At 40.1% G+C, this 25,906-nt stretch overlaps 2 protein-coding genes across 3 annotated transcripts; one reads left to right on the forward strand and one right to left on the reverse strand.

Annotated features, from left to right (window-relative positions):
- The first annotated feature begins 1,185 nt into the window (after positions 1 to 1,185).
- Positions 1,186 to 21,030, forward strand: ubr1 (ubiquitin protein ligase E3 component n-recognin 1). Of its 2 annotated transcripts, none has more exons than XM_053335505.1 (47): positions 1,186 to 1,248; positions 2,731 to 2,990; positions 6,233 to 6,311; positions 6,714 to 6,824; positions 8,066 to 8,193; positions 8,281 to 8,419; positions 8,556 to 8,618; positions 8,751 to 8,874; positions 9,072 to 9,179; positions 9,275 to 9,363; positions 9,452 to 9,550; positions 9,700 to 9,857; positions 9,940 to 10,039; positions 10,144 to 10,272; positions 10,390 to 10,570; positions 10,658 to 10,710; positions 10,883 to 10,993; positions 11,086 to 11,151; positions 11,246 to 11,347; positions 11,426 to 11,489; positions 11,805 to 11,929; positions 12,029 to 12,081; positions 12,172 to 12,274; positions 12,372 to 12,420; positions 12,519 to 12,673; positions 12,765 to 12,864; positions 13,474 to 13,577; positions 13,693 to 13,773; positions 13,996 to 14,177; positions 14,287 to 14,495; positions 14,609 to 14,708; positions 15,422 to 15,574; positions 15,671 to 15,771; positions 15,886 to 15,985; positions 16,077 to 16,225; positions 16,307 to 16,362; positions 17,510 to 17,606; positions 17,733 to 17,800; positions 17,903 to 18,050; positions 18,200 to 18,287; positions 18,754 to 18,890; positions 18,971 to 19,079; positions 19,188 to 19,244; positions 19,332 to 19,409; positions 19,494 to 19,664; positions 19,755 to 19,856; positions 20,028 to 21,030. In XM_053335505.1, the coding sequence occupies exons 1-47, from the start codon at positions 1,204 to 1,206 to the stop codon at positions 20,167 to 20,169; spliced, it is 5,226 nt and encodes a 1,741-aa protein (XP_053191480.1). In that variant the 5' UTR covers positions 1,186 to 1,203; the 3' UTR covers positions 20,170 to 21,030. The 2 variants fall into 2 exon arrangements, with proteins under 2 accessions (XP_053191480.1, XP_053191479.1); XM_053335504.1 differs by having other exon boundaries at positions 1,198 to 1,248; positions 14,615 to 14,708.
- A 2,186-nt stretch (positions 21,031 to 23,216) lies between these two features.
- Positions 23,217 to 24,906, reverse strand: prph2la (peripherin 2-like a). Its single transcript, XM_053335785.1, has 3 exons — positions 24,326 to 24,906; positions 23,990 to 24,236; positions 23,217 to 23,489 (listed from the first exon to the last, which is right to left on the reverse strand). The coding sequence occupies exons 1-3, from the start codon at positions 24,904 to 24,906 to the stop codon at positions 23,217 to 23,219; spliced, it is 1,101 nt and encodes a 366-aa protein (XP_053191760.1).
- Positions 24,907 to 25,906: the final 1,000 nt, after the last annotated feature.

Consider the following 25,906-nt stretch of genomic DNA (forward strand, 5'->3'; position numbering starts at 1 on the left):
ATGGTCCAGTATTCATTTTGGTGTAGAAAGCTGAAGGGATTTTTCTGTGAAGTAGGTGAAATCTTGCCACTTAGCAGTTAAACTTCTGAAATGAACATGTTTACATTTTAAGTTAGTTGAGTAAATGGGACTATCAGACATATTTTTACGCAGAGTATATCTATATTTTCCAAGCAGAGAAATTCTAATGTATCTTACAACATGTTTAGTGGGGATATTTAATTGACAAGTTTATGATTTTTATACCAGTTATTGTTCCCGTTGTTGGAATTGTTGGGCTCTGTAGTTTATTAGCTGATTATGCAGCATATGTCTTGGCAATTGCTCCCACAAACACAACATACAATACAGTAGAAAGCACATTGAGTTGCCATTGTGTCTGAAATATGCTAGGCTATATAAATAAAACTGCCTTGCCTTACAATACATATAATACAATACAATATAATACTATACAATACAAGAGTAAGCTAATACTGATAATGAAATAAAGAAAGTAGTGCTACATTAAATGGACATTTCATTTAAATTCACCATAACATTCCCCATTTTGTCGTTATAGGTTAAATTTAGTCCATAATACAACAAAGTTTGAACAAAAACAATGTGCATGACTTCTTGACTCAAAAACTCATGAAGTACTTACATATCACCAGCAGAGGACGCTTCTACCTCTCATCCATCTTGGATGTTTTAACAACAACACATCCTAATCAGAATAATCCTGAGTCCTTATCAGAATAATCTTTATTGGCCAAATTAGCGCATATAAGGAATTTTAGTATCTCTCAATGTACTTACACAAAAGTAACATCAAGACAATCTCCAGAAATTACATATAGCTATACAGGTGAAAATGTTTTTGTGAATTGTAAACAGAACACAAATAGTGCAGAGTGGAGAGAAGAAGTAAATGGGGGTGCTGAAGTACCTAAATATTAAATGGTAAAAAATGACGTTACTCCATAAAACATGTGTTTATGTACAGCATGTAAAGTGTGCTCAAATATGCCGTCAGAAGCACATCACTTATAGAAATACGGACACATCGCCAAAGAGGTATGCTGTTTGTTCAAAAAATGTGTTAATTACATATAAATATATTTAACCCCTGACAATTGTGGTCTAAAAGAGTCGCAAAAGGTTTCTATTAGAAGGAAAACAGTCTCCTAGCGACACCTCCTCCTTTACGGCAAATTGAATATGGCGGAGGGTGAGAGATCCCTCGGCGGACTGGAGCTCAGCAAGGTATGATTTTTCAAATAGCTGATATACAGCTGACAGTGGATACTGCGAGTCGGGGACAAAATATAGTCGAGTAAAGTATGTTAATAACAACAGTATCACTTGATAGTAAAGTGAAAGGACACCTGACTTGTCAAGCTAGCAGCTGTAGCTAGCTCCTGTGCTAGCTGCCTAAAATGGTTAAAATGTCACTGCGGTTCCGTAAAGATTTGCTCACCGAAACTGAGCGGATATGTTGCGGGCTTTCTCGGAGTCAGAACTCGCTTGAGCAGACAGTGCTGTCGGTGTAAACATGGCAGTGTCCTCCGTGTTGTGTTAATCTCCATCCTGAGCTATGTTGATGACCACTTTTGTCCAGTGCGGTTCAACATTAGTAAGTTAGCCGTAAGTGAATACAGTTTCAGTTTCACTGTTTTGTTTTCTTTTGGGCCGCTAACTCTTCCAACGCCATTGTTTGAAAATGACACAGACTTATGTAGATGGGTTTTTATGTCGTTAAATATTTATAGCTTGACTCTCGTGAGGAAGTTGACCTAATGGAGTAAATTTTGCAGCTAACAAAACATAGAAATGACAGCCATTGTTCGTAGCAGACGTGGTGTATTATATCGAACTGTATATTGTAAGTTACTGCTGAAACAGCAGAATGAAACGAGCAAGTTATCTAGTGTAACTAGCATCCACACACAATGCGCAATATGCCAATACAATATGTGATTGCCAGCACGAATGATGTTTAACTGAAGACGTGATGTTGCCTGATCTAACTAAAAACTAAAAAGTACTCTGCTTAAAGAAAACCGTCAAACTCCAAACCAGGCACAGCTTTAAATGCAGTAAAAAAGAAGAAGAGGAAGAAAGCATGTTTCCAAGTCAACTGGTTCTACTCTTTTTGTATGGAAATAATTCAGTCCATCTCTTATTGGCACTTCTAATTAATACCCCCCCCACTTACCAGTTATTTATATAGAACATAGTATATTTTATTGATATGTGAGTAGCAGTGTTAGTATATTGCCTGTCCAACAGTGAAAACTACTCTATGTACTTGTGTAATTGTAATTGTGTAGACACCTGGATGAAGCAGTGTGATTCATTCCTTACTAATAACTTAAGTAATTAGTCACCTCCTTTAAATTTGTATTTGTTCTCTTGCATACTGAATGAACTGAAGCATTTTCAATATGTTGCAAGTTTGGTTGTGGTGCGCATTTCCTCACTGCTGATTTCAAAGATATAACAAAGAGAAACACCTGCTCTGTGGTGTCATAATCAGTCAGTGTAAAATAACTTTTATTTCTGCCTTCATCACAAGTAACACTCAAAGCCTATGGTGATTAGGGAATATGATGCAGTGTTAAAGGTAAGTATTTATCAGTATGGGATCCCTATGATGAAGGCTAATCCGTAGAGTTGTGTGTCATTAGGTGGAGACAGATGTGAGTCACTTCAAAACAGGTCACGTTCTCCTCTGTTGCCTTGCAGGAATGGCAGGAGGCTGCAGACAGCAGGGCGGATCTGATCCGCTACCTGAAGGAGCAGGTGCCTCAGATCTTCTGCTTGAAGAAGGAGTCCAGCCCTCAGGAGGAAGAAGAGCTCATGCAGAGCCGACTCCTCCACCCTCTGGAGTGCTTCCTGTTTGGAGAGGACCCTCAGGAGGGTCTGGAGAAGCTCCAACAGGGTAGCACCTCCTCCCAGCTCTGTGGACGTGTCTTCAAAGAGGGAGAGACTGTCTACTCCTGCAGGTCTGAATAGATCTTCTGATCTTCTGTGAAGTTATTACAGCAATACAGATAGTAGTTATTGTAAAATACTCATTTTAATTTAATTAATTCTTATTTGTTATTTTGATGACAAGGTGATAAAAATCAAGATCTACATTGCCATAGAACATCCAAGAACTATTGTTTTGATTGTTACTAATTAAGGCATGAAATAAATGCACATATCAGAATTTTAACAATACTCAGCTGCAGTGCAGTCTGGGTTACTGGATACTGAATATGAAGCCATAGAGTTCACAGATAGGAACATCAAGGAGGGCATTTGACATCATCAAGCCACTTCTTGTAGGAAGTGTCTTGCCTCCATAGGTTTTAGTTCTACAGTGCTCCAATTACACGACAACACCATAGTATTTAGGCTAAGTGTTAAAAATCAATAATTAATTAAAGCTGCAAGCAGCGTTGGGTGGGAGCTTGCCCCCTTGCGTACGTCGGGCCGTGGCGAAGCAGAAAGGTTTCCATTAGGGGCATTTAGATGCCTTCAGACCCGGGCTTTTATCAGACACTGCAATAAGTAGGTATACATCACACACACACACAAACATACACTCACTCAAATCCAAACCGAACGAGTAATGAAAAAGTTGTTCAGAACTTTTGTTCAGCAGGGTGTGCTAAGCCACGATGAACGCCCTCGGACAAAATAACGTTTGTAGGAGGCCAAAAATCGCCGAAAAATCCACATGTAACTGTGCACTTCCTGTTGGATTTGGGTCAGGGGTGTCAGTGCGAGATTTGTAGGTCTTGATAACACAAAAAATAGAGTTTTGGTTTGATCTTTCTATGACATTCTTATCAGGCGTACTGGCCGTTTTAGTGTTTCTAGGTGGCGCTAGAGAGTTTGATGTTGTCAGTCTGATTAGAATTTGGTGAGTTTTTGAGCAGGTTTAGGGGTTCAAATTGAGGGTCAAAGTGTCGGTAGAAGAATAATAATAATGATAATAGGAAACGACACAAAAACAATAGGGTCCTCGCCCTCTTGCCTTTTGGCTCGGTCCCTAATGACTCAGGTTTCAGTATGGCACAGTCTGTGAGTGGACCACAAATTGTACACAACAAAGTCTGTTGACAGGTCTTGGGGAGTGATAAATTAAAGTTTTTTGTGGTTCCAGTGGGAGTTACACAATTTGATAAATTGCAACATCTGTCCATTGATAGTCTGACAATGTTATAGGGGTACAGTACCAAATCAGTAGAGAACTCTTAACTGAAAAGCCCTCCCTCACCGTCCCCTTCTAAGAATGTAAGAGAACCAATAGTGACTGCAAAAGATGTGAAATACCCTCTCTAGAGCCAGAGTTTGGGTTGTCCGTTCTGGGCTACTGTAGAAACATGATGGACTCCATGGGAGAGGACTCACCCCCTATGCAGATATAAAAGGCTTATTCTAAGAAGTTGCTGTTAATCCCAGTAGATATGTGCAATGTATGAAGAAGGAAGGCTCTGAGTAGATTATTATAAACAAAGTACTTTTAAAGAACACAAGGGATAAGTTGAAATGTAAATGTAATATGTAGTGAGTGAAATTTATTAGTCCTCTCCATTTTCACTTAGCCCTGCTTCATGACATTACGAGTGTTTATGTGTTAAATCACTAATGTCGGTCTAATGTTTATGTCAATTTCAGTCACGTAGTACAAATATAGTACAGCTTTCAGTTGAGTATTATGTGTTTCACAATGTGATATTTTATTCGAGACTTCAGTCAGTTTGGTTGAAAGTTGTAATGGTGGGCAGATCCTCGACTTAATCAGTTGTAGTAACAGGCTTTCATCTTTAAGTGAGTCTAGTGAGTAGTGACTCACTAGACTCTGTCAAGTTGAGGCAGGAAGGATGAGACCACTTTGTAGTAAATGATCTGTATAATTTGCTGCACTCATTGCTGTGTGTGTGTGTGTGTGTGTGTAATCATATAACATTGAATTGTGAATGTCAGCAATAACAAATACTACGTCAGTGTTCTTTATGTTTTTAAAACGTGGTATCAATCCAGCTCACCCTGTGGTAACATGTTCCAGTTAGGTGAGGCTGAGAAGGCATTAGGCCAGTCACCACTCTATATAAAAGAGTAGGGAAGAGAGTTGCTGTGAGGCTTCAGATTTTATTTGTTTGTTGCTATGGGTTCAGGTATTTTTGTTAAATTTTCCTGCCCTAATTTTTGCATCTGTTTCATTAAAGTCTGTGTAAAGTAAGAATGAATATGTGTTCTGTGTTTGACATACCACAGAAAAGTGTGTTGTTAACCACCCTGCCAAATTTGAATGATTAAATAAATTGCCAAATATGTGAAATTAGGCTTCAAAGTTGTGTAAAAATCAGCCTCTTTCTCTGCTCCCAAACGCTGTGGGAGTGCCTGCCTAGTTCGCTGAAACCCCGCCCTCTACCAAGTCTCACCTGTCAGTCAAAGTCACCACCTCTACCCGAAACATGGCTGCAGCCTCGGAGCAGAAGCCCCTGACGTGACACAAGCCTCTGGCTTGACGGAAGTGGCCTCTTTTTTCAAATTAGAATTGCTTAACATAGCGTCTCATTTGTTTTACCTTTATTTAATCCTGCAAGTCAACTTTGTTTAGTTTTTTAGTAAAACAAAATTGCTTAACATAGCGTGTATGAATTTTCCATTTATATTTATTTTACCCTTATTTAATCAAGCAAGTCATTAAGAACTAACGTCAGTTCTTTTAACTAGATACCGTAACATACCATGTGCATAAACTAGTCGTGTTTTTGGACCTTTAAAAAAAAACCCACTACTTCCCATTATGATGAATCGTATAGTAAAACTGACGAGTAATTTCAACGAGGTCTTTAGGCTACTATTACTTCAAACATCTTTCTTTCCTGTGTTCCTGTAGTGAATGTACAGAGATGGATATTATAGCCTTTTATTACATAGATGTAACTAATAAAAAATCTTCAGTCCTTTATATGGGATGGCAGCATTACAGTGAGACATGTGTGTGATTGTATGTGTATGCTTCTATTATCTGACAACACAAAATAATAATAAGAATACAATTGCTCATTTTGATCCATGCCAGCAAATCAAGCAGCATGTCTTCTGACATTATACTTTTCACTTTACTTGAGATGTCATTACTTCACTTTGTTCATTGCATTTAGGGTTAATCTGCACATAAGCGGTGGTACAAGTTGTTGACATGTGTTCAATCAGGTAACAAATCCTTTTCAATGTATTACAGGGATTGTGCGATAGATCCCACTTGTGTCCTGTGCATGGACTGCTTCCAGGATAGTGTGCATAAAAGCCATCGTTACAAGGTCAGTCACATGTTTACATTTATGCAATGAAATTCAAAATGTGTCATCAGTGTTAATTTTAAAAGACGCTAATTATGATTTTTCCTTATGTCAACATATTTAATTAGAATACATGAGTCAGTCGCAGCCAGCTTGTTGCTATCTGTCAATCACTAATCTTATTGGATCATTTCTGTGCATAGTGTTCTTTAATCTCAACGTTGTTAGCCATGTGTATCCCCCTTCATTTTTTGGGAAAAACACTTCAAAAATTGTTTCAGACTCAGTGACTGACTTTATAATGATTATGCAACCCAGTGTCACACAATAAAGCATTCCCTAGCAAAAGCAGTTGCATAACTTAATCGCTGATGTGTGTGTCCATTACTTATCAGTAACATACAGTATATGTGACTTTCCCAGATGCATGCATCATCAGGCGGGGGGTTCTGTGATTGTGGGGACGTAGAAGCCTGGAAGATTGGCCCCTGTTGCTCCAAACACGACCCAGGGGCAGCCTCTGCCATGGTAACGGTGAGTTACATAATAGAGCGGAAAGAGGGACGTGGGAGGGGCGTACTTGTCCCATTCTGTGTCAGTGAACCCCAGAATGCTTATTTTCCCATCTTAGGCTGGGTGCTGCTCTCTTAGCTGCAGCTTTGGCTCCGGAAATGAGAAAGAAAAAAACACTTTGTTGACCTGCACCAACTGAGAAAAAATATAACTACTTTAAGAGATCAAGAGGGGGGACTGAGAGCAAATAAACCAGTGGGAAAAAGTTGTGGGTGAGACAGATGGAAAGCAGCTATTCTACAATTGACAGAGCAGGGGTGTATTCATTTTAATGTTTGGATAACAGCTTTTCCCATCAAACTGCCACCTGGAAGCATCGGTTGTTGCTGTTCAGCACTTGTTTTGTCCGGCTTATCTTTGCTGATCACAGTGTTTGGGCTTTCCTTTGATAAAATCATATTCTGGGGCTTTAAGCAGACATGCAGCCTGTCAGCTCTGTGTCTTTTTCCGTAAACAGCAGATGTCTCTATTAACAGGGACATTGCTGGCCCCAGTCCGCCAGGCTGCTTTGTGTTTTCTACACCAGATCTAAACCTGTGCTTAACAAGCTGTGACACATCACATGACCACAACAGCATCTCCATGCTGAACATGAAAAACCCATCATGCTGTTTCAGACCTCTTGTTGTTTAGATTTGGGTAGATTCCATTGCCTGTTCTCACACAGAAGTGTGACGTAGAGACTGGTGTAAATATACAGAGTCATTGTATGTTTTGTTTGGTTTATGTGTTAAAAGTCAGACATTTGTATGAAATACTAAGCTGCTATGTGGAATGTTTGCTCTCAGGGGATTTGATATTAACATTGCAAGGCCGACTGTCTGTTTTTCTCTTATAAAGCCAGATATGAGACCAGTTCCGAGTCACTGCTAGAGTCACAGGAAATGGGGATTAGTAAAGGTTATTAAAGCAATTTATGGCCATGTTAGATTTGCAAACATGTCTCTGAAATTGCATATTTGTGTTGAAGTTTTTTTTTCTGACCTTGCAGTGATGTGCCTGTAGTGATACAGCATTTTTATTCATTCACGTTAGGCTCAATAATGACATAACTAACAACTGACAATTTGCAATGTGTGAGAAATGATTCTGACAAATGGAAGACAGCATTTCCAGAAAGTTTTTTTTGGAGAAATGGAGCTCTCGGGAGCGCTGGTGATGTGCTCAAAAATGGTCCCGTGTGATTTTCTCCTCCTTTGCAGGATGAGTGTGTGTTGGAGCCTGAGTTATTCGAGCGTGCTGAAAAGCTATTCCGGGTGTTGCTGCGCTACGTCACCGAGTTCTTGGTGTGGGAAGAGAACTTTGAACTATCAGCTGAACTCCAGCCACGGTACAGCCAGTGTGATCTCACACACATAGAAATCCATATGCAAAGTGCCCAGCTTAATTTTAACAGTGTATTTCTCCATCCATGCAGGGCAAAAGACAATGCATACTACTGTGTGCTGTACAATGATGAGCACCACTCATACGACCATGTGATCTACACCCTGCAGCGCTCTGTTAACTGCGATCAGGCTGAAGCACAGACACACACAACACTTATTGACAAAGAGGTATTTTTCCTGTTTCATCTGCTTGTGACTTTTACGTTACATTAAGGGAAACTAGGTATTATTACATAGTATAATTGCACTTATCATATCAATAGCAGATAATCCCATTTTGTAAATGCTTTTAACTGTTGCACAGGGTCGGCGGGCAGTAAAGAGAGGAACTCTTCGATCATGCCAGCAAGCAAAAGACCTCATCAGGGTAAATATCAACCAATGGCTCCCACAATTTAACCATAGTTTTGTTGTTATGTTAATTCTTCAACCTGAAAGCCATTATTGTTCAGATTTTCACTTCTCAGCGATCTCTTATTATTTCACTGCTGTGTTGCAGTCCAACTCCGAGCACATCTCCCTGCAGCCACTACGTGTGGAGATCCTTCACTCGACAGTGATGGCTCATCAGACATTTGCTCTGCGCCTTGGCTCCTGGTTCCAAAAGATCATCGGTTACTCAGGTGCTGCCATCATGTCCACTCGAGTTAGTAGTAGACTCACAACTTAACATTCTTTGTGTACCTTTGATGTACATATTTTCTATACGTGCGGAGTATGTAATTAGTCAGCTTGGGCTGGTTTCTGATGGCTGTAGTGCACAGTTGCATGTGTACTGTTATATGTCATGTGACTGGGAACCTTTGTGTATCTTGTACAGTGGGCTTCAGACAGGCCTTCTCTCAGGTGGCACTGGAGGGTAACACAGATGGAGAGAGTCCTTGCCTCATCAGCAAACTCATGCTTCATGATGCCAAGATGTACAAAGGCAAGTACATTTCAAACTGATTTTCGCACATGATAGCAGCTCAATCTCAAAATGATTTTATACTCACATGGGTTTTTTTTCCTTATTTTTTCAAGGAGCTCGCAAGATAGTACATGAGCTGATTTTCTGTAGTATGCTAATGGAGACAGAATTCAAGAGGCTTTTTGCAATCGAGTTCACAAAGGTAAAAAAGAAAAGAAGATTTTTGAAAATGTTATTTTGTGTTCTTTTACACAATTAAAGGAGTTCCTACCCCGTCTTTGTGTTTTTAGCACTATCAGCAGCTGCAAAAGGACTTCATCAATGATGATCATGAGAGGAGTATATCCATCACTGCGCTGTCTGTTCAGATCTTCACTGTACCCACACTGGTGAGTGTTTGTTGTAGGAGCATCAGAGATATGCTAAATATGGCAAATCTATAGTAATTGTGCTTCTTAAAGAAGATAGTAAATATCTGTGCCTTAGCGTAACATTTTGGTCACACTGTTTTGTCCTCACGTTCCCGTTCTTTCTCCAGGCCAGGCAGCTAATTGAAGAAGGAAATGTCATCAAAGTCATTGTTGACACAGTCTTGGCATTGCTGCATGAACATCTGGATGATAACAATCGCTTCTTCTTCCTGGGTTACAACTCTGACAAGTTCTCTCGCATCCAAGTCATTTTCCACGACCTCAGGTGATTTAATGGGAGACCGTTTTAACAAGTTCTTTGTCCCCAACTCTTTTGGCCCTTATCTAAAATGTAAATTCTTTCTTAGGTATATTCTTATCAGTAAACCCTCGATGTGGACTGAAGAGTTGCGGAGAGAGTTCCATGAGGGGTTGAAAGTCTTTCTTGGGCTTCTCAAATGCATGCAGGTACTTATCACAATGCTGATTTAGTATTTAATAGCAGGACTACTACATCAGGTTGTGGTAAATGAGTAAATCAGATAAATAATATTTTTTCACTTTTTTATCAGGGTATGGAGGAAGTGAAGCGCCAGTTTGGTCAACACATTGCAGTGGAGCCAGAATGGGAGGCTGGATTTTCTCTCCAGATTCAGCTCCGCCACATTCTTGCTATGTTTCAGGACTGGTGCTCATCTGATGTGAGTTGTCTTGCATTGGATCCATCAAACAATAGCATAACTCTACAACTAGTGGAATTGCATCTGGTGTTATTGCTGCTGCACTAAATTACTCCTTATGTTTGCCCCCTTCTTTAGGAGGAGGTCTTGATGCTTGCATTTAAAGAGTGCCACAAAGTCCTGATGCAGTGCAATAACCAGTCCTTCCACAAGGAGGCTAATGACTACTACATGTGCAAGCACATTGTTCATGTTCGTCCATACAAAGTGTCTCAGGAGCCTGTCAGCATACACCTTCCCATTTCTAGGCTACTGGCTGGTAGGAGAAGTAATATTTCAAACTCTGTCATTTAACTGTATATTTTCTGTCTACTGTGAACTGAACACTCTTAATACTCTTCTCTAGGCCTGTATGTACTTCTCTGCAGAACAGGGGCAATTGAACGTCTGCATGATCCTGTAAGTGATTTATCACCATTTATTCATCCCTAGTGATAAATGTTTAGTAAGCTAACACTGCCAGTGAGACATCAATCAAATACATAATGACTGTGCTTGTCTTGTACTTATTAAATAAAATGTCTTAATTGACAGTGTTATTTCATATTAATGTTATGCCTGTTTGTTGCAGGAGTGCTATGACTTCACACAGCTGGTGGAGCATCCTCTGCGCTGTGTAGTGCTGGCTGCACAGGTCTCAGCTGAAATGTGGCGGAGAAATGGGCTCTCATTGGTTAGCCAGGTATATTGCCTGTATATTTTTTTTCAAATCTCTCTCTGTATTATAATTTAGTTGACTAATAATTAACAAATTCATTTTTTTCACATCATCAGGTCTACTACTATCAGGACGTGAAATGTAGGGATGAGATGTACGATAAAGATATTCTCATGCTTCAGGTTGGTGTCAGTTTTCCTCATGCTTGTACCCTTTTATACATGTAAATTGGTGCTATCATATGACTTTTGCCCCTCTGCTGCACATTCTTTACAGATCGCTGCTTCCAAAATGGATCCCAACCACTTCCTCATGCTGATCTTGTTGAGATTTGAGCTCTTTGATTATTTTAATGGAAGTTGTTCAAGCAAAGACCAAGTAAGTAACACCTAAAGTAATCAGAGAAAGAAAGTTTTGTGCTACTGAATCTTCAATGACATGCACACTCATTTACAGGATGAATTGATACAGTGGAATCGACTGACAGAAGAGATGCTGTACCTCCTGATCGTCATTGTTGGTATTGTGTTAAAATCTACTAATCAATATTGGGAGGTTACTCAGTTGATGTGAAACATATAAAGTCGGGCATACACTGTGTGATTTCAGTCTGATTTTGAATCGAATTTTGAGCTGTACAACTTTTTGAGTCAGGCCTACGTGTTTATTTCACTCGTGTAGTGTGAGTAGTCAAGTAGCAGCAGACCATTGGACTGTGCAGTGTGATAAAAAATAAACATAAATTGCAAGAGATTTACTTTTACAGTGTGAGCTTCTGTTTAAAGAAAAATCGCACCGTGTATGCCCGTCTTAATAGTGTCTGATCTATTTCCAGGTGAGCGTTATGTCCCCGGGATCAGTCATGTGACCAAAGAGGATGTGACAATGAGGGAGGTTGTCCACCTGCTGTGCATTGAGCCCATGGCTCACAGTAGCCTGGTCAAAGGCCTGCCAGAGAATGTAAGGTTCTGGTTTAATTATAGATTATTAATTATATTCTTAGTTTTCACATGTGAAAAGACATAAAAAAAGAACAAACACAACATGTTTTCCTTGTAGGAGAGTCATGAAACAGGCCTGGAGACCGTAATTGCCAAAGTCGCCACCTTCAAGTACGTAAAGACTGTGAAATTGCTTATGAGTTTCATCTTGACAGTCATTTTTGAGCAAGTGTAATCTGTTTATTCTGCTTCTGTTTTTAGAAAACCAGGAGTGTCAGGACATGGATTATATGAAGTGAAAAAAGAGCGTCTGGTAGAGTTCAACCCTTTCTACTACCATTATTCAAGGTCCCAGCATAGCAAGGTAACTCAATCCCTCAACACCAACACCAACTTTAAATTGACACAATTTCTTTTAGATGTCCCTCACTTCATTCTTAATTTTTTTTTACCTTTTCCAGGCAGAAGAGTCTCAGAAGAAGAGGAGAGTTCAGGAGGGCAACGATAAAGGTGACTGCCCTCCTGCACCAAGAAATGACCCTCTTCTTTACATTATTCACTCATTGATAAACTCTATAAATGTTGCCTTTGTCTGTGTTTGTGCTCAGCTCTGCGTCCTCCAGTGCCCCCCACCTTCTGCCCTGCTTTCTCCAGCATTGTGCGTCTGCTCTGCTGCGACATTATTGTCCACATCCTCAGACGTGTCCTGCAGAGAGCTGCAGAGGACCGGGCGACTCATTGGACAGAAGCAATGATCCAGAGGGTAAACACTGCATTTATTTTTTATCTCTCCAGTATTACTATTTGTTTCTCAGACCACATCTAGTAACAAAATGCATGTTGTTATGACACAGGCCTTGCACCTGATCGGTCAGGCATTGCTTGAAGAGAAAATGCAGCTTGAGGACAGCACTGTGGAGGAAGTGACCTTTGATTTTAGTATTAAGGCCCGAGGTAAGTAATAATAAAGCTAGGGATGCACCGATCTGATATTGACTAAAACCTAGATCGGACTTAGACCTTTATTCCGCCTCGCTGTTCTATATAAAAGTTCTAGATTCCAGAGTGAGGGAGTGCTGGCAACGAGAAAGCTGGTGAATTAGATCAATAAAACTTCAACAGCACAAATAAACAGAGACAGTGAACCAGGTGAATACTGGAGGTGACTTTATGTTACTATAAGTACAATAAAAGCTACCAGAGACTATTTGCAATATCTGCAAAGGAAGAAAGAAGGGTTTATCTTTTTAATAATAAATAAAAAATCAGTATATTTTTATGTGTCAATTTGTTACATTTTGTTTTATAAAGTTAGGAAAGTAATGTTTAAGTAAAGCCTTCAGTCTTTTCCACATGGCGAGGTATACAGTTTATTAATTCAACAATGGTATTGGATCAGTATCGGGTATCGGCTGATACGCAAAGCCTAGGTATCAGTATTGTGACTGAAAAAGTCGGATTGGTGCATCCCTAAACAAAGCAGCATTTGTTTTATTATCATTCACTAACTGTCATAGCAATCAGAGGTTTGGTAATTGTTTATGACTTAAATGTCTCTTCTAGGAATTGGTTCAGAGCACAGCAAGTCAGTGTTCCTATTGTTGTCCAAAATTATGGCTCTTCCTTCCCTGGAAGCCCAAAAAGACATGGTCAAATGGCTTCTACAGGTAGGCTTTTCAATTAACAATTTCCAATCTGGATTTGTATCATTTGCATCACATAACAGTTTCTATTGTCTTTGTAGATGCTTCCACTATTGAACTATCAATGTTTTTCTGCTAGATGTTTGAGATTGTTAAGTGCCTCAGAGAGAAGTCCAGTCCAACAGCCTCCATGAGCATGGAGACAACCAAACCAGAGGAGGTAAAACAATAATGAATGATGGGTTTATCAATATACTTGACATGACTTTACTTCCTTCTTGTGCTGTGGGGACCTTTAGGTGTAGTTCTATAATGGACTGGCCATGGGAAGTGATTTGTTTCCTCTGACATTATAGAAGACATTCATTTATTAGCATGTAAATATAATTGTAAATATCTTCTTTGTGTGAGATGTGTCTGACTTGTTTTTACTTTGGTCCAGACTGTTCAGGACAAAGAAAAAGCTGAGCGGAAAAGGAAGGCAGAGGCAGCCAAACTCCACCGGCAGAAAATCATGGCCCAGATGTCAGCGATGCAGAAAAACTTCATTGAGTCCAACAAGATGCTCTATGACAACATGCCTGAGAGTGGGGCCCAGGGAGAGACGGCTGCACCTACTGAGAGGTGAGCCATCCTAAAAGACTCAAATGGATGTGTCTCTTGTGCTGAAACTGAATAAATGACACAGAATTCATTTGATTAAATGCAGTTTGGGTAATATTTATTCATCTAGCTGCGCCATGGAGCACATGGAACTGTGTATAGCCATCGGACCCCACCGAGGCTCCACCCCAGCCGAGAGGGAGGTGCTGACCTGCATTCTTTGCCAGGAGGAGCAGGAAGTGGTGGTCCAGGCTCCAGCCATGGTGCTGACTGCTTGTGTCCAGAGGTCCACAGTGCTGACTCAGTGTAGAGGAAAGATACCAACCCACAGAGCAGATGGTCAGTTTCATTCACTTTCAATGTTATTTAATTTGTAACAACTGTAATTTTCATAGGAAAAATTGGACTCAAACTCATCTAAGTCTTGTGTTTATTGTATTTTTATCTTAAAGGGAAAGCAATATCATATCCCCTCTTCATGGCTCCTGAACTGGCTGTGGGGACCCACACTGGCAGCTGTGGACATGTCATGCATGCCACCTGTTGGCAGAAGTGAGTCATTACAAAACAAATTTGACCAGAGACGCTCAGCTGGACTAATACCAGGGCACAAACTTTTCATTTCTCACAAACAATGCAATAAAACCAGCAATAAAACATGAATCTTGCAGGTAAAACATGCAAAACATGTAGGCTGTTACATCAGTTTAGGGACTGCTCAGCAGGTGCGCTTGATTTGACTGTAACTGCAGTAACTGGGCAGAGATAAGCTTCCTGAATTTGCACCCAAATTGTGGTACAATTTCTACCACAGCCTCCATGATCATCAACCAGGAAAGAACAAGCACAAAAGCACATAGAACCATGAGGGAGAGCGTACAAAATAAATAAGTTCTCTTTCAAATCAAACATCATAAGACATGAGTTAGTGTTCTTGCGACTGTATTTTTAGCCAACTGTAACTGTATTTTTAGCCTTTTATTTGACTCAAATGTAGCTCAACCATGTTATGTGGTATGTTACTTCAGTACACCAGCAAATATTACTGGGACCACTACATAAAATTGCAGATGAACATTTAATACCCAAGAATTCACATTATAGACACTACTACTGACACTGAAACCGATTTGTCCAATTTCACACTTTAACCATACACACTCCAGCCATATACAAGGTTTTGACCTAGTGTTTTTCTTACATTGCTCCTCTTGTGTTTGGTCTGCTGGAAGGCACATGTGGGTATCATCCTCTCTATTTTTTAGATATTTTGAGGCAGTCCAGAATACGACCAGAAACCGGCTCCACGCTGAACTGATCATTGACCTGGAGAATGGGGAGTACTTGTGTCCCCTGTGCAAGTCACTGTGCAATACTGTTGTCCCTCTCATCCCTTTGGAACAGCTAACATTCAACTAGTAAGTCCAGTCCACTGTCTTTGGGCCAATCCGTAATGATATGTGGGTGATACAGATACGTTAACTGAAACTGAATGTTTCTGTCACTGTGTGTAGCGAAAATGCAGAGATAATTGGTCAGCATTTGACCATGCCACGCTGGATCCAGATCCTCTCTGCTAGGATTAAAGGACTCAAGTCAATCACTCAGGATAATGGTAAGATGACTGTATATTCAATACATGCATCTATTCCAACAACTAACTAATTTGAAACTGGTGATCATGTGAAATAACAGTAAATTAGAGTAATTGTTTTGGTCTTTCTTTCAGATTCCAACACAGAAAGCAATAGTGGTGATGGGGAGACAGGGCTGTGCGGAGAGGGGCAGCCAGACTTCAGATCCATTCTGAGCTATGGTGTACAAGAACCGTGAGTTACACTACCCATCCTGTCAGTATTACCCAAAATTATGTTTCCTTTAGTGCAGCAGTCTGAAGTCTCTTTAACGGCTTGTTTTTAGGAGAAAATTCTCAGACAGCATAGCAGAGATGCTGGTTGTGTGCGCCACCACTGTCCACAGGGTAGGTCTGCAGACGGCACCCAATGAGATGTGCCCACGTGTGCCCCTTATGGCCTGGAACACCTGTGCCTTCACTATTCAGGCCATTGGTAAGACATGTCATGTTAGCTTCTCTTTATCCTTTCTTTTATTTTTAAATTCTCAAAATATATATTTGTGTGTCCTCACAGAAAACATATTGCAGGAAGAGGGCAAGCCACTCTTTGGGTCCTTGCAAAACAGACAGGTACTGACTAGTACACAATTCTCACACATCAGGGTTTCCCACAGCACTTCACAGCTTAGGCGACTGCTTAAGTAACACACGCCTTCTTCTTCCTCAAAAAAAAAAAAAAGAAAATATGTATATATGCAGGGCCTGAATTTCAGACTGGCCGGAACCACTGTGTCCGACTGTCTGACTTCGACCCTGAACACACCTGTAGCTCTCTCTGCACCTCCCGCTAGCATAACACAAGGAAACAAGTAAAGGAAACAAACACAGACCGCTGGTTAAAACATAAATGTACATCATCTGAGGCAGAACCTGCTCAGAAAAAAACAGCAGAGCCCAAAAAACTAATGAAAACAGCACCATGTGATGTCAACATTAACAACGCTAATCCTCAGACAGGTAACTGACGTTACTATAGTAACAAGTTTCAGGCTAACCAGCTCAGACTATGTGAACAGCTCCAACTAAACAGGTGATATTAGCGGCGCAATGTGTAAAATGCTCAATGGCTTAACTTTAGCAGTCTAATTTAATCCAATACAGCAGCATTCTACATTTATGAAGCTTATACATTTTTTGAAAAGAAGGTGAAAATTCTGCTTTATGTTCATTATTGAGTGATTGTGGTGTATTAGGGTGCATTATGTTAAAAGGTGTTCTTAATATTTTGTCCACTCCATTAACGTACATGAGGAGGGCAAAATATTAAGAACACCTTTCAATGTAATGCACCCACGTACAACCACCACCACCACCACTTAGTACAACCTCAGTAATAAAAAAAAAAAAGTAGAATTATCACTTTTTTGACAATGTCAACAAAAACTGAAAATGTATAAACTTTTTAAAAAAGCAGGATTTATAGCAGAGCTGTTGTATTGGATTGAATTATATTGCACATGTGTTCTTAATGAAGTTGCAGGTGACTGTAGTTCAGAGAATAAAACTACTAATGTGTATATTAACATTACTAATTACTATATAATATAGTTCAGAGAATATCTTAAATTGAAGGAAAGTGACAAAATGCAGTCCCCCCCGTCTCACTGCTCCCCACCACCTTAACTAACACATTTTCTACGGGAAACCCTTCACATAATGAGTATCATGGTTTGAGTTTGGTTAGGTATCATTTTTGTGACATATGTCTCCATCTTAGCTTGCAGGTCTGAAGGCGATTGTTCAGTTTTCAGCAGCCCAGAGACTTAAGAGCTCCCAGGCTGTCATCCAAAGGCATTTCACCGATATGTTGGGAGGTACATGGTCCATATAATCATCATTAAAATGCTTTATAAAGCACATGAAGTTCTCCCATGTGTATGAAATGTGCAATGAAAGTCAATTCTGCCTCTCTTTTGTCTAAAACTGATCTCTCTTCCCAGCCTTGCTGCCGGTCCTGAGCAGAAAGACCACCCCCTCTCTTCTGGAGGTTGACTTCTTCCATCTTCTGGTAGGTCTCTGTTGAGAATATACTCAACTTGTATGGTCTTCATCTCAAAACCAGTTATTTGACCTTATTCTTCTTCTGTTTTATGTGTGTGTCTTTTGTCAGGTGGGTTTGGTGTTGTCTATACCCTCACTGTATCAGGAGGAGGCTGTAGACTTACAGCCGTCTGCTGTCAGCTCTGCCTACAACCACTTGCACATCCTGCATCTGGTCACCATGGCTCATGTGCTGCAGCTTCTCCTCTCCTCCACAGGTACTAACGGGGAAAACTCAACACAAATTGACTTATTAGTACTGCTGATATCCTCAATTGACTGAACTTATACAGAATGCTTACAAGTAGCAGTATATAGTGATATAGATGATTATGGTGATTACATAAAAGGATGACTTTCTGTGCAGATTTCCCTGCTGTAGCAGGTGGAGAGGAGACAGAGGAGACCAGAGTGGCAGCAGAGCTTTACTCCACAGTGTCACAACACGCTGGAAGGTACAACTGCTACACATCATCCTGTCACTTATCTGCCAAAATATTGGAGCGGAATACTTTTACTGGGAATAAAGAGGAGATAGAGAGGAAAGTTATGAAACAATATTGATAATAGTCACACTGGCAAGCTCAAAATGTCTGTGTTATTACAGAAACCAGTGCCATTGCTAAGGGTTTTCCCTGGGAGTTGAAGCCACGGACATCTTTTGTCACAGAAAATATTCTGATACATGCTCCATCATAAGTGCATATGGGTATTGAGAAAGTTTGTCGTATCAGGCTGAGGGGACCAGTTATTTTGCATTTGCCTGTTCTATAATCAAACCCGACAGGAATTGACTTCTCCTGTTTGTGATGGAAACAAAAACCCAGTCATGCCCACACAGGCATAGCTCCTTTTCCATGCTTGGATGTATATATGATAATGTAGCTTGTTTGACAGATTGTTGTGTGGTTTCCTCCTCAGGCTGATTCCAGATGTGTCTGGCAGTTCTGTGGCAGAAAGAGTGAAGAGAGGCATTGAACCTTTCTTGCGCTGCGCTGCTCTCTTTTTCAATTGCCTTACAGGAGTACATCCTCCTGAGGATCTTTTTAGCACTTCTGGTAAGTAAGGTAACTATCACATTACCATAGCATGCTGTATATACCAGTGAATTCAGGCTGATATTTTGGGTCTATTGCAGTTACTTCTCAAGGACAGGTGGAGTCACTATGCGGTTATTTGGCACTACCCTCCAATGTGTTCCAGCTCTTCCAGGAGCACAGAGACACTGTTACTCCACTGCTGTCCACGTAAGTGATAAACACTGCAGCAAGGTCAATGTATGTAATCTGTGATATTTTAGTATTCAATAGTGTGTTCACTAGTTTTGTTTTAGAAATGTTTATTTGCTCTCTAAGGTGGTGTGGGAGCCCAGCTGTAACCAAAGCCCTGAAAGACAAAACCCAGACAGTCAGGTATCTTTGTGTAAATTCAGTCTCACTTTTTTGTGTAATTGAATATCTCCTAATTATTGATTAATAAACTTCTATTTCTTTCTACAGATATCCTAGAAGAAGGAATCGATTAATTGATCTTCCTGAGGATTACAGTGCTCTCCTCAATCAAGCCAGCCATTTTCAGTAAGTGGTAAAAAAAATACCTTTTATTCAGTCCTTTTGCCTCTGATGTTCACCCGTCTTTTCTTCTCTACATTTTGTCCTCAGGTGTCCCAAGTCTACAGATGATGAGAGGAAGCACCCGACCCTGTGCCTGTTTTGTGGCGCCATGCTCTGCTCTCAGAGCTCCTGTTGTCTTAGCAAGCTGGATGGGGAAGACGTTGGAGCCTGCACCGCCCACGCTGCTACTTGTGGTGCAGGAGTGGGCATGTTCCTCAGGTAGGTCGCTGGTACCTAGAAATCAAGAGGATTATTTTTCAGCTGTAAAATGTGATTTTGTTCTTCATTTTATTGATTTGATGTTGACAGGATAAGAGAATGTGAAATTGTACTGATGGCCAGTAAAACTCGAGGAAGCACATATCCTGCTCCTTACCTGGATGATTATGGGGAGACTGATCCTCACCTTGTGTAAGAATCTTAATTTTTTTCTTTTTTGTGGGCTGAATATTCATTTAATTGACACTGTTGAAATATGTAGCCACAAAGTACATATTTTTGTCATTTATAATGTTTGGGGTTTTTTTGGTTCTCTTGGACAAACCCTTCAGTGAACTAGAACCGTTGTCTTTTCATTTCCAGACGGGGCAATCCATTGCACCTTTGTCCAGAGCGTTACAGGAAGTTGAACCAGCTATGGCAACAGCACTGCATCTTGGAAGAAATCGCCCGCAGCCTGGAGGTGGTCAACGTCATGTTTGCATTCGAGTGGCAGATGTTGTGATGATTGGTCCAGTTACGCTGACAGGGAAATAAAGAGCACAGCCATAGAGCACAATCTGCTCCAGTGCTCCTAAGGCACACACACACACACACACACACATATATAGACACACACAAACATCCAATCCTCCTATTATTAAAGGAGGCCTGAGTAGCCAACCCCTCCCTGATGAAACCCCTGCTGGAGTCCACAGAGGTGGGATGGTCAGATGAGGAAGTGGAAGATGAAGGATAATGGAGGGTGATGAATTATGAGGAAAAACCCAAGTCGCCTTGTTTTAATTTGATTGTCTGCTCTGAGAATGAGTTTCTCAGAGTAATGTTATTTGCGAAGAGGCTCGTTCAAATAAAGACAAACATCAGATACACTCTAACATGTTTCTGTTATCAGTTTATGGATTTGATTTCTATTTTCAGTAATGCTGTGAATCTTAGGAATTATTTGTCAAGTTATAATTGTTGATTTCTGCTGTTGTGGAGGGTACATCTATTTGGAAATGTTTTGGGATGGCCAGAGATCCTACCTTTTTTGCTTTTTCCCATTAATTATATAAATGGTCCAATTTATGGAACCTATATATACATATACACACACACATATATAATGGATGAAATTATTATAGAATATATATTATTTTCAAAATTGTATTAAAACAAATCCAGTATTCTGAGAGCAATGTACTGTACCCTGCTTCCATGTATTCCTTATTCAGATGCAGTTAAGGATAAGTAGCCACTTTGGCACATTTAAAGTTGTTTTTTTTGTTTTTTTAAATATTTTAGATATTTTCCCTCACTGAGCATCAGAACCAGTGAGTGAATTATATTAATTATATGAATTTATGTCACAAATGATGTGAGATGCCCCTTTACAAAAACAAAACAAAAAAGGTATTAGGTCAAACATTGCTGGTGTTTGCTGCATGTTTGTAATGAGTAAAACCTTTTGAAGGGACCACTGTCAGACAGATTATTAATCACATTTCAGCATTCAGTGTTTACTCACTAAGCACAAATTGAATTTAGAAAAAAAACTATGTCAATCTTCTATTTAAGAAAGAAATGTACATTTTATGGACAAAAATCTAAAGTAGCATGTTAAATTTCTTCAGTTACTCCATTCATTATTGCTCAGCCTTTTCAGGAAACAATGTGTGAATATTATCATTTCTTCCTATTTGTGTTGTTTGACAGTACTACATGACTACCAGGCTGTGGAAATAAAGACACTGGCCTATCAGCAGATAAACTGTTCCTGTGCCCTCAATCAATATAAGTGTAATACTTTAATTTCTAATATCTTAAAGGATAGAACACAGAGCATGAAGCACCAGTTTGACAGGAAGAGGTCAAATCGCCTCTTGTGTTGCACACCTGAAGAATAAATGAATGATCCATTTTTTTTTTTTTTTGTCATTAAAGGATAGGTTCACAATTTTTCATGTCTTTCTTAAACCAATATGTTAGTGTTCATGTATGTTGAAGCCAATTTTGCTTGCTAAAATCATACCTCCTGTCACATACATTGGAAGCACATCATAAAAGGATCTCTAAAGAGCCAGTATGAAAAGCAGAAGTGATCAGAAGTATTTACAGTGAGCAATATTTAATTATACTCAAGGGCATGTTAATTTACCTGTTAACTATTTAAAGAAACCCATATTATTTCACAAGTCTATAAGAGATTGCCCATTTTAAGATATCAGCATGAAAAAGACAGAACAGCAGCATAATTAACTTAAAACAAGCTTTAATTCAAACACCTCCAAGTATCCAACATATCCAAGTGACACTTTTTTTCCCCAGCTGCTGAAGCCATAATATTCCTTCTCATTTGCTATGTGCACTATAATTTCTGAAAATAAAGGCAGAGAGAGCAGACAGTTCCTTTGAGCTGCCACAAGCCAACATTTAGAAGGCTTCACCATTAAAACAAATTACATTTAAACAAACACAGTAGCCTAGTTTGCAGTGTGCCAGTCTGTAAACCTCCTAAAATAATGACAAACAATAAAACCCAGCCATAACCAGCCCAGAAGTTTCATTGTCACCCTGTTGGTAGCTCATTCCAGCAGCGATGACTTAGGTGTTTTCATTAGATTAATAGACCGTGGTGGTATTGCTGAGGCACATTAGATTCATATTGTGGTGACTTCTGGAAGATCTATCTGTTACGCCTAGATTTCTGTCTAGGTGAGTGCTTTGAACTAATGTGAAAGCATGAACACAGATTTTATCATATTGTTTTCTACTCTCAGTAAAACATATTTACTCATGTATTTGAAGCTGTACATTTGCTATTGATTTAAATCAAGGAAAAATGCACAGAAATAATCCAGAAATGTTATATTTGTTCTAAATACCAAAAACTACTGTTCTTGCAAGTTTATAAGGCCTTTTTAACTTGAGGCCAAATCTCAATGTGCCTTGAAGAGTGAAATATGATTTATATTTCCTACAAACTCTGATAGAATTATTCTAATTTGTTTTAACTGCATTCTCTATCATGCATTGAGGCAAAATCAGTCAAAAAGAAAAAAAAGCAGGGTTGCTTCAACTTCAGACACACATCACTAATTTGTCTTCATCAAACAATAATATATTTTAAGCTACTTTTAACACTCATGCTCATGTGTGTATGTATGAGACTGTTTTGGACACCTGTTGCAAAACCACATGATAAACTGTAACAGGCAACACGATATTAAGTTTAAACAGTAGATTACAGTAAAGATGGGCACAGGTGTCCAGAAAATATGTATTAGTATGTCATGGTGATAATGTTATGTCATTTGTGGTTGTAAAAAGGCATTATCTGCATTTCAGAAAAAGAAGTATCCCATCATTCACAGAATTGCAACTAAATATTTCATTTTCCACACACACAAACAAACTCCTCTGTAGCGTCTTCTTAGTTTTTAGCTCTTGACCAAACTCATGCAGATAAAAATCCATGAACATAATGTCAATGGCTTTCATAAAGTTGCCTTGGTAATCACTGAAAGCCCCTTTGACCTATTAGTGTTGTTCACAGAGGCCGGAGAAGGGTCAGCTGGTTACAGGCATTTGCTTGGGCGGTACGTTGTCTGGCCCATAGTGTGCTTTGGAAGTGGAGGGAACATTAATGTTGGGGTCTCCATTGTCGGATGTGTCTATGTGGTTGTTCTTGCTGAGGCTTTTGATGATGTTCAGGTTGGTGCGGGCCGTCTCCATGAAGCTGTTCTCCAGCAGCCAGCCGTCAGACTCAGACTCAGGGTCTCCTTGCCTCAGCACATTTTCCAGGGAGGTCTGGAGGTAACGAACCCCCGTCAACACCGACAGCTAAAACAAGACACACAGGCACTAATCACTGACAGGATCACACACCATGAATACAAACTATATTACAAAAAGTCAAATAAGTTAAGTGATATTATTCATCCATATGATGTAGTGTATTTTGTATCTGTAATTAATTAGTGACAAGCAGTATGTGCATCTTTTTTGACACATATCTGGGAAAATAACATAAAGGTAAGTTGAGGACAACAGGAGACTGTTGCATGCATGCATGCAAGTGCTGCATGGATGACCCAGAGATAATATGACAGAGATTACTCAAGGATTAGTATTGCAAGTGAGTGAAGTGAATGTCCACTCTTAGACTGAGGTGACACTGATCATGTTCTCCAGTATTGTCTCTAAATCTTTTTTTAATACAGTGCGGGAGAAAAGAAAAGACAATATCCAATCATTTCTTATAATTGTTGAAGTAATGCAAACTCTTTACTTTAACTTAAGGATTTAAGGCCTTCTGTTGTCAACAATTTATATTTCCTGACCTCAAACAGCCAGGTGATGAGGACTGTGAGGCCAATGGACTGCATGATATGGGTGTAGTACTCCAGCAGTGCCTGGCGACACCCTTTCATCCACAGGTTCAGCTCCTCTGTCTGGTGTTCATAGTTGAAGTGAGCAGAGTTATTAGTTATATGCCGCTGGATGCACGGCCGCGGGGAGTTGCTGTTGCAGCAGCTGAAGGGGACGCCATCCATCAGGTACTTCCCCTCCACGTTACTCCTCAATCGGCTAGAGAGGGAGAAAAAGAAAGAGTTCAGGGCCTGTCTTGTGTGTATTTGATTTGACGTCAGTGTTTTTATTCTGCACTTTGTACTTACTCCATCACCTCTTTTTGGGACATATCCAGGTAGCGGCTGCTGATCCACTGTATTTGAAACCAGTCTTTATAACCGTTGTTGCCACAGCATTGGAAATCTATCTGCAACATGTCCACAGTGCGCTTCAGGAAGCATCGTCCTGGTGTGTCCGTGTCCTTATAGTACCTCATGGCCTCAGTCAGCCCCAGGTTTAGAGACTCATCTAGCTCCCCGCGCATGGTGTAACACATGAGAGCCCCCACCAGCACGCAGAAAGTGAAAAAGAAGGTAAATATAATGTAGGGCAGCATGATCAACTTCCAGCGTAAGAACTTGGTGGTATCCACGCAGTCGTAGCAGATCTTGCCCCCCAGGAAGTTGATGGCACAAGCCATGAGACCCACAGCTATCAGCATGTTGGGCACATACTGGATGTCCCTCTCGGCCATCAGCTCCCCTCGCTTGTTTATCTCCACCTTGAGGAACAACCCCAGGCTGAACAGTATAGCCCCTGTCACCACTGAAATCCAGTTGAGGATCCACAGCACCTGGGCCAGCTTGTCCCTCTTGGTCTTGGTGAACGTCACTCGCAAGACTGCCATCCTGTATTTTTTCTCTCTGTTATTTCTTTTAAGTCCAGCAGGGGATTAAAGGTGGGATACAGGTAGAGCAGGGGAGAGGAACCAACTATCCTGTGGGGGATGTGGGGGACCACGGGGAGGGCTATTGGTTGTGCAGTTCTCTGTAGGTCCTCTTATAAGCAGCTTAGCCAGGTAGTTGTGATCGATATTTTGTAGACGCTGCATTATGGTTATACTGTCAGTGCTGGCAACTACAAACCTGACAATATGAAAAAAATACACATATTTACATTACTTGCTGAACAGCACAATCTCTTGCAAAGGAAAACACTATCAGAACAAAATGCAATGAAGTGTCATCAGTTTTTCTACAAGAGCAGGAAACAAGCAATATCTGATGCAAACTGAGAAACAAGATCAGATCTGTAATTTGGTGTTGAAAAACCCCCCACATCAATTTCCTTAAAAATTCAGTGTCTGGCATATTTGTCTGGACAGAATAAAACAAAAAGCTGACACAACAAAAGTACAAGTCACCTGTACCTACCTTAAACTGGTTAGCATTTACCCGGGAAATTGGACATCACTCTCCTTCCATTTTTCCTTGGTTTTCTTGCTGACATCCTCAAATTTAGTCCTCAAGAGAGGCGAGTAGTCGTAGTGACACAGATAGTATGAAGGCAGCCAGAGCAGCATCAGTGTAAGACTCGTAGAAAAGTCCTGACCCTGTTTCTAATCCCCTTTAACCATTAATCAGCCCTGGGCCCCACGAGGGATTTGGACCCACCTTCTGCCACCTACGCAAATCTGACCGTCCGAGCACTGTGAAAGTAATGGCTGACAGCCATTGTGTGTGTGTGTGTGTGTGTGTCTTAGTGTGTGTGTTTTCCATTGAGTCAAAAGTAAAAGAAATCAAAAGGCTTACATCTAGTAGACTTTCTGAAAATGATTATATATTATCTACTACAGTATTACCATGAGTACACAGTTTAAGACAGTTTGTGTTGACAAATAAAATGCA

The sequence above is a fragment of the Scomber japonicus genome, chromosome 16, assembly GCF_027409825.1.
Source record: "Scomber japonicus isolate fScoJap1 chromosome 16, fScoJap1.pri, whole genome shotgun sequence".
Lineage (NCBI taxonomy): Eukaryota > Metazoa > Chordata > Actinopteri > Scombriformes > Scombridae > Scomber > Scomber japonicus.